The sequence below is a fragment of the Phoca vitulina genome, unplaced genomic scaffold, assembly GCF_004348235.1.
Source record: "Phoca vitulina isolate PV1807 unplaced genomic scaffold, GSC_HSeal_1.0 scaffold1, whole genome shotgun sequence".
In the NCBI taxonomy this organism is placed as follows: domain Eukaryota; kingdom Metazoa; phylum Chordata; class Mammalia; order Carnivora; family Phocidae; genus Phoca; species Phoca vitulina.
Genome location: NW_022589704.1, coordinates 72621468 through 72636663, shown reverse-complemented (window position 1 = coordinate 72636663; position 15196 = coordinate 72621468). Strand labels below are relative to the sequence as shown.

General features: G+C 39.3%; 1 protein-coding gene across 1 annotated transcript in view; it reads left to right on the top strand.

Moving 5' to 3' along the window:
* The window catches only part of GALNT5 (polypeptide N-acetylgalactosaminyltransferase 5), a 41263-nt gene that overhangs the window by 21875 nt on the left and 4192 nt on the right, over window positions 1-15196 (top strand). The window contains exons 4-8 of the mRNA XM_032402527.1: window positions 3804-3939; window positions 4531-4650; window positions 7006-7123; window positions 8096-8419; window positions 13273-13353. Of these exons, the coding sequence (XP_032258418.1) occupies window positions 3804-3939; window positions 4531-4650; window positions 7006-7123; window positions 8096-8419; window positions 13273-13353 (779 nt within the window). The remainder of the gene's footprint in view (window positions 1-3803; window positions 3940-4530; window positions 4651-7005; window positions 7124-8095; window positions 8420-13272; window positions 13354-15196) is intronic.

Here is a 15196-nt window from a genome sequence, read left to right as displayed (position 1 = left end):
CTTCATCTGGATATGATTCAGGCAAAAAGATCGGGTCCAATAAGTTATTTCCTGAGAATGAGGAGATAGAGAGTTCAAGTAGGGTTTAAAAATCTGAAGGGCAGGCCACGGTCAATGGATCTCTAGGGAAAGTGTCCTATAGGAAGCCAACACAAGTAAAAAAAGATGTAGTAATTGAGGTAGAAAGTGAACAAGCCGACCACTCAGATCTCGTGCGAGTATTGAACAAAAGAGCAAGTTATTGCCCTGCCAAGAAGAGTCTGCAGATGGGCAGGTTTCAATAGTATACTCTAGAGAGTCAGAGTAGAGATCAGATTCTCATTTCCTTTATAACAAGGGCATTTGGCAAAATACATGACATTGCTGTGAACATTCCAAAGAATCAGTTGGCTAACTTTAAGTATGTGGACTAAAATGACATCTGACTCCTGGACAACCTTAAGGTCTCCTGAAAAGCGATAGTCCTTCTGTAAATTTCTACAACTTGTTTCTGCTGCAGGTAAAACAGGTGGTTTCCTTAGCATCACTTATAAATTATTATGTAAAATTAAATGGCCAGCCAGGTCCACATCCCTCAAGGAACCCTAAAGACAACACTCCAACACTAATTGGTGCTGGCAACAATATTCCAAGATGGTTGGCTAAATAGAAATGGGGGTCTGTACTCAACAAGGAGCCAAAGCTTTCTGGCACATCGAGCATCTCTGGGTTGGTCAAAAAGTAAATAAATAAATAAGTTACAATCAAACCCATCTGCAAACAATCCAGCATCGCTGAGACCTACTCTTAGGAAACAGAAAAGCCTGCCAGGTGGTCATCAAGATAAGATTATTTTGAGCTCTAGCTTAAACACTCATTGAAAAAACAGTAATAACACTAGCTATTTATAAGGAATTCAGGTATTAGGTAGATCTTAGAACCATCCCAAGAAAGTAGATCTCAGAGAGGTAAAATAATTTATCCAGTGTAGCTAAGGAAAACAGAGCTATGTGGCTTCGATACTATGTTCATTTCACCATGACGCTCAGGGTTAGGAAGGGTGTGTGTGAAACGTCCACAGACCATACCCTCTACAAGTAGAAGTCCTAACCAGAGTCAGCTACATAGATAGCTCCCTGGTCTAGTTCCGGAGATCTTATTTTAAATTAAAGTGTCTGAAAGTGGAGCAATGACATTCATGCATGGGAGGATTCTCTTCTCACCCAAAATAAAACAGTATAAAATTCCAGTCTGTGTTTTGGGCGGAAGCTGCTTCCTTTGGGTCCTGGCAACAAGTGAATGAAAATCTGTATGGGAATCTGGGCCAGGTGGGAAGTGAATGCAGGTTTGGGTACCCATCCTGCTGCTACCAGGGATTGAGAAAGTCGATCCAGGCCCCTTTGACTGTACCAGCTTACTCTGGGGATAGGGACAGGCAGTCTGGGAGAGACTGCTCTTTGGTTCGAACGGACCAGCAGGAGAAGTAGTGAGAAAAAGGAGGTTATCTTCTGCACATGCTATTCACTAGCCAAGTAGGAATTTAGCAGGCCATGCTTACACACCCTACGCACCTAGATAACCCCCGTGAACCTTCCCACACAGGGAGCGGGCTGTGCAAAATGACACCCTTAGTTGATAATGACCTTTCATTCTGAAATAAGCCATAATCTCTGAAAATAGGACTCCACCAGCATGATCAGGAGTTGTAACCACTGTCTCCAAAAGTTGAGGATAATGGGGGGAGGGTCTTCAGTCTAGTGCAGCCTGGTCCTGCCTAGAGACTTCTCAAGAGCATTCCTCACCAAGACCTTGGCTAAGGTCAGTTTCTTTACCCTCATGCAAAAATTCCATTGTTGATCGGTTAATACGATACTGAACCATTAATTAAGAGGTATAGCTTTTAGTGGATAATGAACTATCATCTAGGTATCTAATTTCACCTTGTTCTTTGCCTGCTGCCATCTTCCGCCTTTACTTTAAGCCTTCCCATTCTCATAGCCCTGCCTCTTTCTGACCATTTTTTCTTTCTCTTTTTAAGAACACAGGCAATGGAATAAACTATGTATTTTCAAATATCAGGCTGCCACTTAGCTGTGCAAACTTGAAAAAATTGCTTCAGTTGTTTCTCTTAAATGGGAATAAAACTTAGATCTGAGTCTCATTTCTTAAATGGAAAGAAAAATGAGATTTATACTTCAGGTTTGTTGTGTGGCTTAAACAAGACACTTGTGTAGAATGCCTAGGACAGTGTCTGGACCAAGTAAGCACTTAATAGAAGGTAAATGATGTTGTTGTAAGTTTGTCAAGAGCAGAGGGCAGCAACCAGGTGTCAGAGTGGTCGATGCAAGCAATAATCCAAAAGGAAAGCAACCCTCAAGTCTTTAATCATTTCCTCCACTGATAAGTAAGAAGTATAAGTAAGAATTGAAACAGAAGAAAGTGCTGACTCCCTGAATGTCCCATGTTTCCCTGTAGAGAAACGGGCTGGTGGATTGGGCAGATGTGAGGATCATCTCACTGCCCACTGAGCCCAGAACAAACGGCTCCTCCTGTTTTACAGCCTGGGGCCGAGGGTGAGAAAAAGGAGAGGGCTCCGAGTAGGAAAGTGCTGAATGCTGAGTCAGATGGAGGAAAAGGTCTTGGCGACCCCCCCACCTCCCATGCGGTGAGACAGAGATCTTGGCCTGAAGGAGGCCTCCGATGGAGGAAACTGAGCTAGGAATGAAGCTGTGCTGAGAGCATGTCCACTGAGGGAGAGGGAGGGCCTGAGCTCTTGACTGCAAGTCCCTTCAGAGGCTGTGGTGCACTGGCTGCAGACCACGTCTGGTGTGAGAGGGCAGCCTCCAGCCATGAGGACCCGCCAGGGAAAGCCTTTGTAATTTGCCTATGGTTGGGCCTGAAAGGACACATATAGGATTTTGGCCATAGCCCAGATTCCTTGGGTTATTTGTTAATCTTCACACACACACACACACACACACACACACACACACACACTCCACTTGTATAAGATCATTTGGAACAATGTAGATGCTACGGAGATTTTTATTGGGAAGAGAGTGTTACTTCACACAACTAATAGGAAAAAAAGAATTTTTAGTGATTATTTTTTGGCCTCCAAGTTTTTTTTTTTCTTTTTTTTTTTTTTTTTTCTCCTGCAAGTCTTTGATTTTTTTATTGTGGCAAAATATGCGTAACATAAAATTTACCATCTTAATTATTTCTTCAGTGCACAGTCCAGTACTCCGAAGTATATTCACACAGTTGTGCAACCAATCTCCAGAAAGCTTTTTATCTTGCAAAACTAAAACTCTATACCCATTAAACTATTCCCTATTCTCCCTCCCCATCCCTGTAACCCTTTTTACACTACCTTCTAGCCTTGCTGATTCTTCCTTTTTTATTTGTTTTCAGCCTTGTTATGCAGAATGATTTCTCCTCTTCATCATTCCTAAGGCCCACCTTGGAATATCAAACTCTGCCTGGTCCACACACCCCCACCCCAGGTTAATGCGACCTACCCTCCTTAGAAGAGACAAAGCTTTTACTCTAAGGATTACCTTCAAAGTCTTGGTTATCCATTTTAAGTGGCTTATCAATTTTTCACAAACAAAAATGATGCTTGTCCCATAGGCCTTCTAGAAACGAAATTTATTTTATTTCATTATAGAATGAAATTATAGGGACCAGGAATTCAGTGAGAAGACTACTGCCCTTATAATCACCTTTCTGGAGCAATCCCCAAAACCTTTGAACATAAAGTACATACATTCAGTATATCACATTTTCAAATGATTTTTTTTTTTTTTTTTCTGGCTCTCTAGGTGATGTGTTGACATTCTTGGATTCTCACGTGGAATGTAACATTGGTTGGTTGGAACCTCTTCTGGAAAGGGTTTATTTAAGTAGAAAGAAAGTAGCCTGTCCAGTAATTGAAGTCATCAATGATAAGGATATGAGGTAATACTGTCATATTCCACAAGATACTTCTAAGCGAGTCTTTAACTAACAGCAGCAGAAAGTACTGGTCATATTCCTAAAATGCACATTTTTGCAAATCTAAGAAATACACAGTGCATCCATTTAAATAAATGGAAACACATAATAGATATCTTGGGATCAGAGAAGGTCAATCCAGTAATTTATTTGATCATCAAAATGTTTAACTCTTAATAGCAATAAATCCTAATACTCATTGTCCTGTTCTTTCCTCTTTCTATTCAGCTGTACCTGAACCCAGAAAATATTTATCTTCCTTAAGATTAGTTCATCTTTTAGTGGGAAATAATACATATGCTCCTAAATTGTTTTTTTCCCTCAAAAGTAGTCAGAATATTATTAAAAGTAAAGTATAAGTTAAAAACTAGCAATCAAGCCAGTTAGTCACTAATGTACTCATAAATTTGCTTGAAATGTTATTAAAAAGTTTGTAATAATCTAAAATCATTTGTGTAAGAACTTGTTTCATTCATTTGAACAAGACATGGTGTCAGGTTGCTTAAGTATATGTGTATGATCTCAGGTAGCACTTTTGTTTCTTTCCTGGATTAGTTACATGACAGTGGACAACTTTCAAAGAGGCATCTTTGTGTGGCCCATGAACTTTGGTTGGAGAACAATTCCTCCAGACGTTGTTGCAAAAAACAGAATTAAAGAAACAGATATAATAAGGTAAGTGTGTCAAATTTAAGATTAGAAAGCAATCGTGTATCTTTTTATAAAGGCATAGGAAGCAATTCCACAAAACAAGTATTTCCTGTCATTCTGTAGACCATCAAGAATTACAGCTTTAGCCAATAGATGATCAAAAGCAAAGTTTTCCTAAGATATTACTTTCCCACTACCAAACCTCATTTTTTAAATGGTTGAGTGCACCTTATTCAGCCCTGAACCCAGAGAAATTCACTAATACTATTCCTGTTCCCTGGGATAGACAACTTAAGAAATATAAACTAATTGAATATGCTGCATAAATGCTGTATGAACACATATAATGTTAAAGCCAACATGAGTAAAAATTAGAAGAGTAAATAATAGTGGTAAAAGTATTATTGTAATAATAGCTACCATTTGGATTTTCTTTTCAATTCTAATCCTACCCTTCCCATGGGAGCCAAATTCTGTGAATGAATTGAGAAATAGATACAGAAGGTGGATATGAATTAAAAGAGGGGCTTTATTGCTGGAGAAGCTGGATTTAAGATCACAGCTTAGACCTGAAGCCAAAGTGAACACTTCCCCCAGAGTCTAGACCTGCAGGACAAGCATGCAGCCAGCCTCAGACAGAGCAACAGGGGTCCCCAAAGCCTTCCCAGTTGGAGAGAGAACTTGAGCAGACAAGTGTCAAGAAAAAGCCCCAGCCCAGACTGTGCATTGTAACATTATTTCTCAGAACTTAACCCTCAATACTGCATGCCTCATCCCTTGCTAGGTATGATGCCTTCAGAATTGATATTCCTAGCAAGTCAAATAGAAGTACTATCATTTATTAAGCACTGTGCATTTAAGCCTCTCTCTAACCCTAGGAGAGAGGTGGTAGTATTTTCATTGTGGCAATGAGGAAATTGAGCCTAAAAGAGGTAATTTTCCCAGGGATATACATCTAGTAAAAGAACAAATTGGGACTCAAACCCATATCTGCCTGCATTTAACACACTTACTCTGATCCCACATCTAAAGAACCTCTTTGCCTTTTTCAGACTCCCATTTTGAGAGTTAATGTAGTGATTGAGTTCAGATTATATTCCACATAACGTTAGGAAGAGAATGCATTCTGGATGGACTAGAAAGGACATTGAGCATTCAGACAGAATATGTACATAAATGATGGGGGAAGTGAAGTAGATGTGGGGCAAGAATTACCTTATCCTTGACATTGCTTTGTACTCTAAACACAAGACAGGCTTTCCACACAAACCTTTCCACTGGCTCAATGGTAACCACCATGGGAAGGGATTACTGCCTTGTCTAGCTGCTGATTCAAGTGTAGTTTCTATCCCCCATAATCTATAACAGTCGCGAATGCTCTGGAGTCTGACTCTTTGGATATAAATCTCAATTCTATTACTTCCTAATGGTGTGAGCTTTAAAAAGTCACTTAACCTCTCTGAATCTCTGTGTCCTCGTTTTTTTTTGTTTGTTTGTTTGTTTTGCATTAAGACTAATAGAAGGAGCTACCTCTATTATCTAAGAATTAAATCTGATTATATAACATGCTTTAAAAAGTGTTTGCCACATAATAAGCTGTCAATAAAAATCTGTCTACAGTTGAGGCAGTAGAGTGGAGTGAGAGATCATAGAGTCAAACTAGACCACCTAAACTGAACCCCCGAAGTGCATCATACTAATCTGTGACCTTGGGAAAGTTCCTAACCGTTTCTGTGCTGTGGTTTCTTAATAGTACATACTTGCAGGATTTTCATAAAGTCTGAGTTAATTACATACATAATACTCACAACAGTGCCTAGTACTCCCTTAGTACTATTAAATAGGCATTGTTAAAAATAGCCTATCTGAGGTATAGGTCTGTGATTCAACAGTCTTACACAATTCACAGTGCTCACCATAGCACATAGCCCAGACCTGTACCTCTAAAACAAATAATACATTATATGTTAACAAAAAAAAAGAAGAAGAAGAAGAAGAAGATAGCAGGAGGGGAAGAATAAAGGGGGGGAAATCGGAGGGGGAGACGAACCATGAGCCTGGTGATGGGTATTAAAGAGGGCATGCTCTGTGTGGAAAAAAAAAAAATAACCTATCTGGAGAGTTTGTGTCAGAGAGTAAAGGGCAAATAAGAATCCTACTTCCAGGCCCCATCTTTGCTGACCCTAATCAAGCTTTGCCACCATGAACTAGGGAACTGATGACTTCGGTGCTACTTGTGACTCCATTCCAAGACCTCCCTGTGCTTGGTAGCTATTTTAAAATATCTCTTAACTCCATCACAACTGCACAGGGGACCCACTCGAAATGTTGAATTCCCATGACAAGCAAGCTTAAAAAATCAAACATTTCTTTTTGTAGGTGCCCCGTCATGGCAGGTGGATTGTTTTCTATTGATAAAAATTACTTTTTTGAACTTGGAACATACGACCCTGGGCTTGATGTCTGGGGTGGAGAAAATATGGAGCTCTCATTCAAGGTATTACCAAGTGGTCCTCAAATCCTCTCTACAATTAAGACTTTATCATTTGGTTTCATTTCACTAATATATAATCAGATATGGGACTGCCTCGGGGAGGAAATTCCACAGAAATTTAAGGGCCTCTAGATTAATGTTTTTATATCCCAGATTAAATTTGGAAGAATCAATAGCTCTCACGAAATTTATTAGAATTCCCTAGTATTTTATAATCCTGTTTCTACATGTGACTTGGGAGAAATAACGCCTGCCATTCTGTATAAATGCTGTGGGATTCATGCTTCACACAAAATATCTCTGGGAACGTTTTTCTAGTATATCGGAAGTAATGAAATCACTCAGTAATGGCTCGTGTTAGATGGCACAAGTGACAGAAGTACAAAAAGTGCCTATAGGGCAGGCCATCGACAGGCAATGGTGCAGCAACTTTGGACATCTCAGACAGTTCTGGGTACTTATAGTCATTGATCAACAGCTAAAAAAGCCTTGGCAGCAGCCAGAGTAAAGAGAATCCAAAAGGCAACTGCTTTCCTGAGGAGTGGGGTGGTATATAGTAAAAGGGGTATTACTTCGAGCTCATTTTAAGTTGTGCTCCATAAGCCATATGGGTCATCCCAAGATGAGAAGGGAAAGTTGAAAACATGGAAATATACACTCCTTTCCCTGATCCAACCAAAACAGGAATCCATATTCCATATTTTATACTTTGGGATTCAGTGAGAATTTCTTTATAAAATAAGAAGATGTACACTGATGGGTAGAGAATAAAAATATATATATTTTATGAATCCTAAAATGGTCCACAGCAATGTACAAAACTAAATAAACCTGTTGAGTTTAATTTGAAACTATTGAAAAAAAACTACTTCAGACTGGGGGGAGGAGAGAGTGGTCACCAGGTTGTTCCTTGTCACTATTAACTGCCCATGATTTGCAGACATCGTTTGATAATTGATGTTTATTATCATCCAGGTGTGGATGTGTGGTGGTGAAATTGAGATCATTCCCTGTTCCCGAGTGGGCCACATATTCAGAAATGACAATCCATACTCCTTCCCCAAAGACCGGATGAAGACAGTAGAGCGGAACTTGGTGCGGGTTGCTGAGGTCTGGCTTGATGAATACAAGGACCTATTCTATGGCCATGGGGACCACCTCATAGACCAAGGGTTAGATGTTGGAAACCTCACCGAACAACAGGAACTTCGAAAGAAACTAAAATGCAAAAGTTTCAAATGGTACTTGGAGAATGTTTTTCCTGATCTGAAGGCTCCCATTGTGAGGGCTAATGGTGTGGTAAGTTCAAGCAGCAATTACATTCTGACTCCATAAAAATAAAGTTTAAAAACTCTTGAAAATGTGTGGAAAAGAATGAAGAATTACATTATAAGTAAATACTAAGTATGAGTGCAGATGAGACAGAGCACGGTTAAGGGATAAATATAGGTGAACTTGAGGGAGGCTTTTAAGCAGCCATGTTCATTGATTACTTCAGCCAATACCTACTGGGTATCAATAAACCAGATAGCATTTCAGAACTGGATTATAGGGTGATGTGTAAAGCAGACTTGATTCCTGTTTGTGGAGCTTAAAGTTGAGTAGGGAAAACAATGTACAAGTATGTAACTTTAAATAAAAAACAGAATGGCTCTCATTTAAGGAACTGGTCACAAGTGATGACTCCTTCTAAGCTAGAGTATTCAACCCTGAAGAGATGTTGAAGCCTAGGCCTGGAAGACAAGTGTCAGCCAAGCTCTAAAGGATCGAGTCTTAGGCAGAGGACGCCCTTGGTGCAAAAACTCTAAGATAGATGACTGTCCAGGCATTCAAGAACTGCCAAGAAGATGAATGTTGTCAAGGTGTGAAGGAGAGAAGAATGGCACCAAATGAAGGGGAGGAGGGAGGAAGAGTCAGGTTACATAGGTCCTTGTAGGCAAAGTAAGGATCCTTTCTTCCTTTCTTCTTTCCTTCCTTCTCTTCCTTCCTTCCTTTTTCTTTCTTTCTTTCTTTCTTTCTTTCTTTCTTTCTTTCTTTCTTTCTTTCTTTCTTTCTTTCTTTCTTCTTTCTTTGCTTCTTTCTTTCTTTCTTTCTTTCTTGCCCCCCCCCAAATATAAAAGGAGGTTATTGAGTAAGGTTAAGCAATGGGACGACATGATTTAATTAGATTTTTACAGATTTCAAACACAGGTTGAAAATAAAAGAAATCATCAAATGATGACAGAAAATTCCAGGGCACAATGTGATGTACCAAAAGGGAAGAAACCAAGCTAAACAGGTTGGATGGAGTACAAAGCTAAGAACTAAAGCAAGAAAGCAGAGAACCTGGACGAAAGCCATTTCAAACCCATTCTGGGGGTGGGGCTTAATTTGAAGAGGCTGGCAAGACATGAGGATATTTACCATAGAATAGGTTTAGAAGTGATTAGTCAAGCCTTGACCTAGAGCTCTTCCCCAGTCATGCATATTTTTAATCTGTTTTATTGTTTTCTCATTTATTTTTTATTTATAAATATTCCTGGCATTATTTCATTTTCTTTAAGAATTTTCTTTTTCTTCATGAAAGAGGTCCTCAGAGTTGACCATCAGTAAGCCTGCTGTTCTAGGCCATGTTTGTTCAGTTCTCCCTAGGAAGTGAATTGCACAAACCAATCACTCTCCGCCTGTGAAATTTCCTGATGACAAGGACTTAGTAGAGCCATTCTCCCCAACCGTATAGGGGAGATTCTGGAAGAGTATGAAAGAAAGGAAACGTAAAAATTCAACTGACAGACTAGTATATGTCACCTGTTTGTATGTAACATAATATAGTATAAAATTGTCGTTTTTATAGGTCAAAATAGAATAGCAGCTCTTTCTGGTAGTTCTCAACCTGGTGTTTTTTTTCTAGGTAACTCTTTAGGAAGAATACCCCAGATTTATACACTGTTCAAATAATGTGTCTGTAAAATAAACTTATATATATATATATATATTTTAATTCTAACTCCTGATTAAGAAAAAAAAGAAATTCTCAGCATAGTAATTTTTTTCCCTAACACAGGATCTCAGCAAGAGCATTACTGAACTTTAACCACCAGAGGGAACTAAAAAACTACCTTTTGCTTCCCCTGTGAGGTTAACTTGATACGCGTTTCCATGAAATTTCTGAAGAGCTCTCCTGCAACAGCCTTCTGCTGATGCCTGAGCTATAATATATTAAAATGCAGAAAATATTTTTAAATGATTTTTTAAATTCTATTTGTTGCTTTCCTTAGACAAATTATAATCAAGGTATCATTTGCTCCCTTCCTTAAATAACCAGCAGGGAGCATTATTACCAGTTTTAAAAAAAGATCTTTTTCCAGACATTTCAGACTAAGATTAACGCGACCATTATTTCGGACAGACAGTTTTGAAAAGTCCCAAGAAAATAAACTCTACAACTTTTTGTTATTTGCTCCACATTTTCCCTTCTTTCAAACCTATTAGGATTTAATTTAAATCCAACGCAAGATTTTTTTGTTTCCTTTCCTTTTTTTATGAGAACATATCATATCTTTTTGAACCAAAAATATTTAATGAGTGAAAGAACCTCACTAATAATGTGTCTTTATATTGGATTAGATGCTTAGCAAATAGCGTGTAGCCCAATGTTTAGTAACTCTGTGATGAACTGTGGGGAACTCCACCTCCTAAATTGGAAAGTGAAATAATTCAAAATGGGTAATTTAAAATGTATAGACTGCCTGATTTTTAAAAAAAGATTGAAGTGGTTTACAATAAAAGCATAAATACAATTCCTTGAAACTAAAATGAGGATTCCATTTTTAAAACCATTCATAATGAGATAAAGAAAAACAACTCCTTAGGACTTCGTAAATCATTTCTATGTGAAGAAAAGCAGTTTCTCCAGAAATTTCTGATAGGGAGGAAGGAAAACAAATCTTCAGAGAAAGCGGGGGATCGGAAAGCAAGGGAAAGAAAAATTTTCTCCTTCCATCTAATGCTTTTCCATGCTTGGCAGAAGGGACTGTACAAAATAAATACAAAAAGTCGGTTAAACCAGGAGTTCCCTACACTGCTCTGGGCAATGTTAGTTGTGCTGCCAGAAATAGGATCCCAGGGCCAAATGTATTTGGCAGACACTCCTGCTTCACTCCCTCTTATAGCAGAGAGCTAAACACTAACGTACTGGAGGTTCTGCGAGGTTCTGGAGCGGTACAACCTCTTTGGCTGTATTGAAGCCAGTTTTCCAAATGCGTGGGAAGACAGAATATTTTCTGAGTAATCCACAAATACAGAAGTTTATACTTATCTCTGTTAAAATCCAGAGAGCCATTGGAGCACATTTCCTTTCTTTAATCTCCAGGATTATCCTTCTTTCATGCATTTCTATTAAATCGTTTCTCTAAAGTTGATCCTTCTGTGCGTCCTGACTGCTCCATTTCCTAATGGTGGATTGTCTCCTCCCATATTTGTCACTCTACATTGTGAATAGAGTTTTCTTTGAAGATTTCTGATGGAAATTCTGTCCTTCTAGAGTTGTTTGACATGCCAGCCACCCCAGAAGTAACCAACCTGGTACTATTTTTTTTCTAAGATTTTATTTATTTATTTATTTGAGAGAAGGCACGAGTGAGGTGGGAGTGGGGTGAGGGGGGCAGAAGGAGAGGGAGAGGGAGAAGCAGACTCCCTGCTGAGCATGAGCCCTTTGCTTTGGGGCTTGGAATTGAGCAGATGTGGGGCTGGATCCCAGGACCCTGGGATCATGACCTGAGTCAAAGGCAGGCGCTTAACCAACTGAGCCACCCAGGCGCCCTCAACCTGGTACTATTTTTATGTCTGTCAAAGTTCCTATCCAATGGAAGTAGTATAAACTTGCATCTCAAACCCAAATGAAGGTCCATGTAAGGTTCAGATTCCCAAGGGAGACTCTAGTTTCCCTGTTGTCTCCCTGTGCTACGTACGGGGTAATTGTTTTTCCTGGGACACTGTTCTGCTGACGGTCTAATTCTTTAGTCGTCCATCTTTATGTGGAAGACTGCAGTTCCAACTCTCTCGCTCACTCATAGTTTTTCTCCTGTCCTCACAATCTTGGTCCCTTGCCTACCAGTATTTGCAATTTTCCCGCTTGCTAAAGGGCTTTGTTTTGTTTCATTTTCTGGTCCCTGAAGATGCCCCTGACTTTCTTGCAAGCTAAGCTATGCATGTAAAAGTGAGCACCCTGTTACGAAGGCTTACAGCTCTGAGCTACACAACTGTATCTTACAATACCCCAGAGTTAGAGCTCTGTGTTGGGTACCACAGAGCAGGATGGGGCATAAATCGTGACCTTGCCAACAAAGACTTCACCACCTCCCAGCTCAGAAGGCTTTCCTGAGTGTAGACTTGACTCTACACAGCTCTTCTAGAAATCTAAGAAGTCTAAATTGCACTATTAACTCACCAGCTCGTTAGCCTTGCCCAAGGTGTCAAAGGGGGCAAGGGAATCAACATTTTTCTGCATTAAATGGTGACTTATAGAAAGCTGCCTCCATATTTGACCCTGCAAATCCATTAAAAACCTGGGGGCCTGCCAGATAGTGCCTTTAAGTTTGGCTCTGTATTAGCTTTCATGACTTTCCTGTAATGAATTGTAGCTTGCCTGAGTCATTAGGAAGATTCTGACAGAGAATCAGCTGGAATCTGCTGTTCTTTGAAGGACTCAATTTATCTATGATTCAGTGCCTAAGCAGTGAAATAGCTTGAAGGGGTCAGCCAGGGAACAGAGCCTGTAACTGTTGGTTTGATTAAATTGCAAGTCTATGCATTGACTTTTAATGTATGCATCAGAAAAACTTGAGACAAGAAAATAACTACTTTTCATGCTACCTTTTGCTCATTTCCTATTCAGCATTCCAGGCAAGGGTTAATTAAAAGCTTCTGTTTGTTGGCTCTGTGGCTGAATCATAGGCCTAAATTGACAGATTGAAGCTGTACTTTAGCAAGATTACATTATGTCTCTGTTAGAGATAGCAACCAATAAAATCATATAGTGCTAAGTAATGCTAAGCTATCAACTTAACTATCTTTTAACCTTATTATAGTTTTATAGTCTGTGCTTTCTGAATGTCTTGTTCTACTTTAAAATATTTTTTTTCTTAATGCATATTTTATATTTTGTTCCCTAGCTTATTAATGTGGCCTTGGGCAAATGCATTTCCATTGAAAACACCATAGCCACTTTGGAAGACTGTGATGCGAGCAGCAAGGTACGCCGGGCTGGGTTTCCTCTCTCATCATAGACACGGTTGATAGATTGCGCAGGTGTACCTGATAAGTGCAGAGTATGGCACATTTACCACTCACTTGAAAACTTTATTTTTGCTGTACAAACAATAATTAATGTATAAATTTTTACATGATCATAAGGTTGGTGTTAAGACAGCCTGCCGCTAAATGTAAAGTTAGTGACCAAGGGAGTAAAACTATGAGTACTGAAGTCCACCTACCAGGGACCCAGTTCTGGCTCTGTCACTTTCAAGTGTGTTACCTTGGCAAATCCTTTAACCTTTAGGTAAATAGCAGTTATAACAGCACCTACCCCTAAATCAGGTTTGAGCATCAAATTATGTCATACAGATGAAGCATGTAGAACAATATTTAACACTCAGTGCTCCGCAGATGTTCATTGTTATAATAATAAAGACAAAAAATGTGAAAAAATAAAAAATTACATCTAAAGATAAAATAACAGAGGAAATAAAGGCAGAGCATATTTTTAAATAATCTAAGGGAGACATTTTATTCTGATTCAGTCCCCTCTCCCCCATTCTCCTACATATTGAGGGAGTAATGCAAATTACATGATCCATGATCCATGGTGGAAAACCCTTCAGCAAATCTCTGACAAACTCAGAGCACAATGGTTAGGGGAGGAAGGAGGGCCAGGGAGAACAGAGCAGGGACTCTGCAGAGCTGGAGGTGAGTTCTGAGTGATGGTACCTCCCTCTTCAGCGAATGTTCCCCACCAATTCTCATTCTGTGCAGATATTATTGGTTTCAATGACAAATAAAACTCATAAAAACATCAATCCATGAGTAAAACTCAGCGTCCTAAAGTTGTAGATCACTCTTTGGTAAAGAAATTATTTTGTGATGGAGAATCTAGGCTTCCCTCGGCTTACCTGTTTGCTTTGACTTAGAGATATTGCTTCTATTTCTGAGCACATCTCCTCTCTACCTCTTAATTCAAAGCTGAAAAGACATTTTTGTCCTCTGTTGCTATAATTCAGCTATGGATTGTAAACTTGAGGCTGAGGGAGCTCTTTCTTAATTAGGAAAGAAAGGAGGCAGAGGGACGAGAAAAGTGTCAAAAATCATTTGAAAGATACAACTCATATTAACAATTCAAAGAGGAAATAAAGTCATAAATTACAAAATAAAACTCCAAGTAGTCCAAATTATATGAAAGTAAAGTATTATTTCATTCAGCCCTTCAAGACTCATTCTTCTCGTGCTTTTCTGTGCCTGATTAACCAGTATTTTATCTGAAGACCCAAGTTGTGGTCTGGATAATCATTGAGTCTCTCAAGGGGATGCTGGGAGGCGAAAGTATGAATATGCAGCCCCTGCTTTCCACAAACCCCATCTCCCTTGCTGTCTTGTTACTCATTTTAAGCTTGTAGTTTGTCTGAATAATAAAAAGTAAAGGGACTTGGAGGGAGGTAACTTATTTTGGCAGAATTAACGAAGCTTAATACCAAGGCAGTTTATAGCATTCATCCAAAAAAAGCTCAAAAGGAACAAAGCCCGAGGATTGAACCACCAAGCCTTATCCTTCACTTTACCTAAAAAGTCCCCTTAGCTATTAACCTTTCAACCAGCTGAGATGTCCCTTTTAAAGGTAATGTCTAGCTTCTCTTAGTAGCCACATAACTTCCTTATATTATGACATAAGACCATGCTTCTCAAATTTTAATGTGCACACAAATCACCTGGAAAGTTTGTTACAGTACAGATTTCTGATTCAAGAGGTTCATGGTAGGCTGAGATTCAGGCTGTTCCAACGAGCTCCCAGGTGATGCTGATGTTGGTCCAGAGACTACCCTTTGA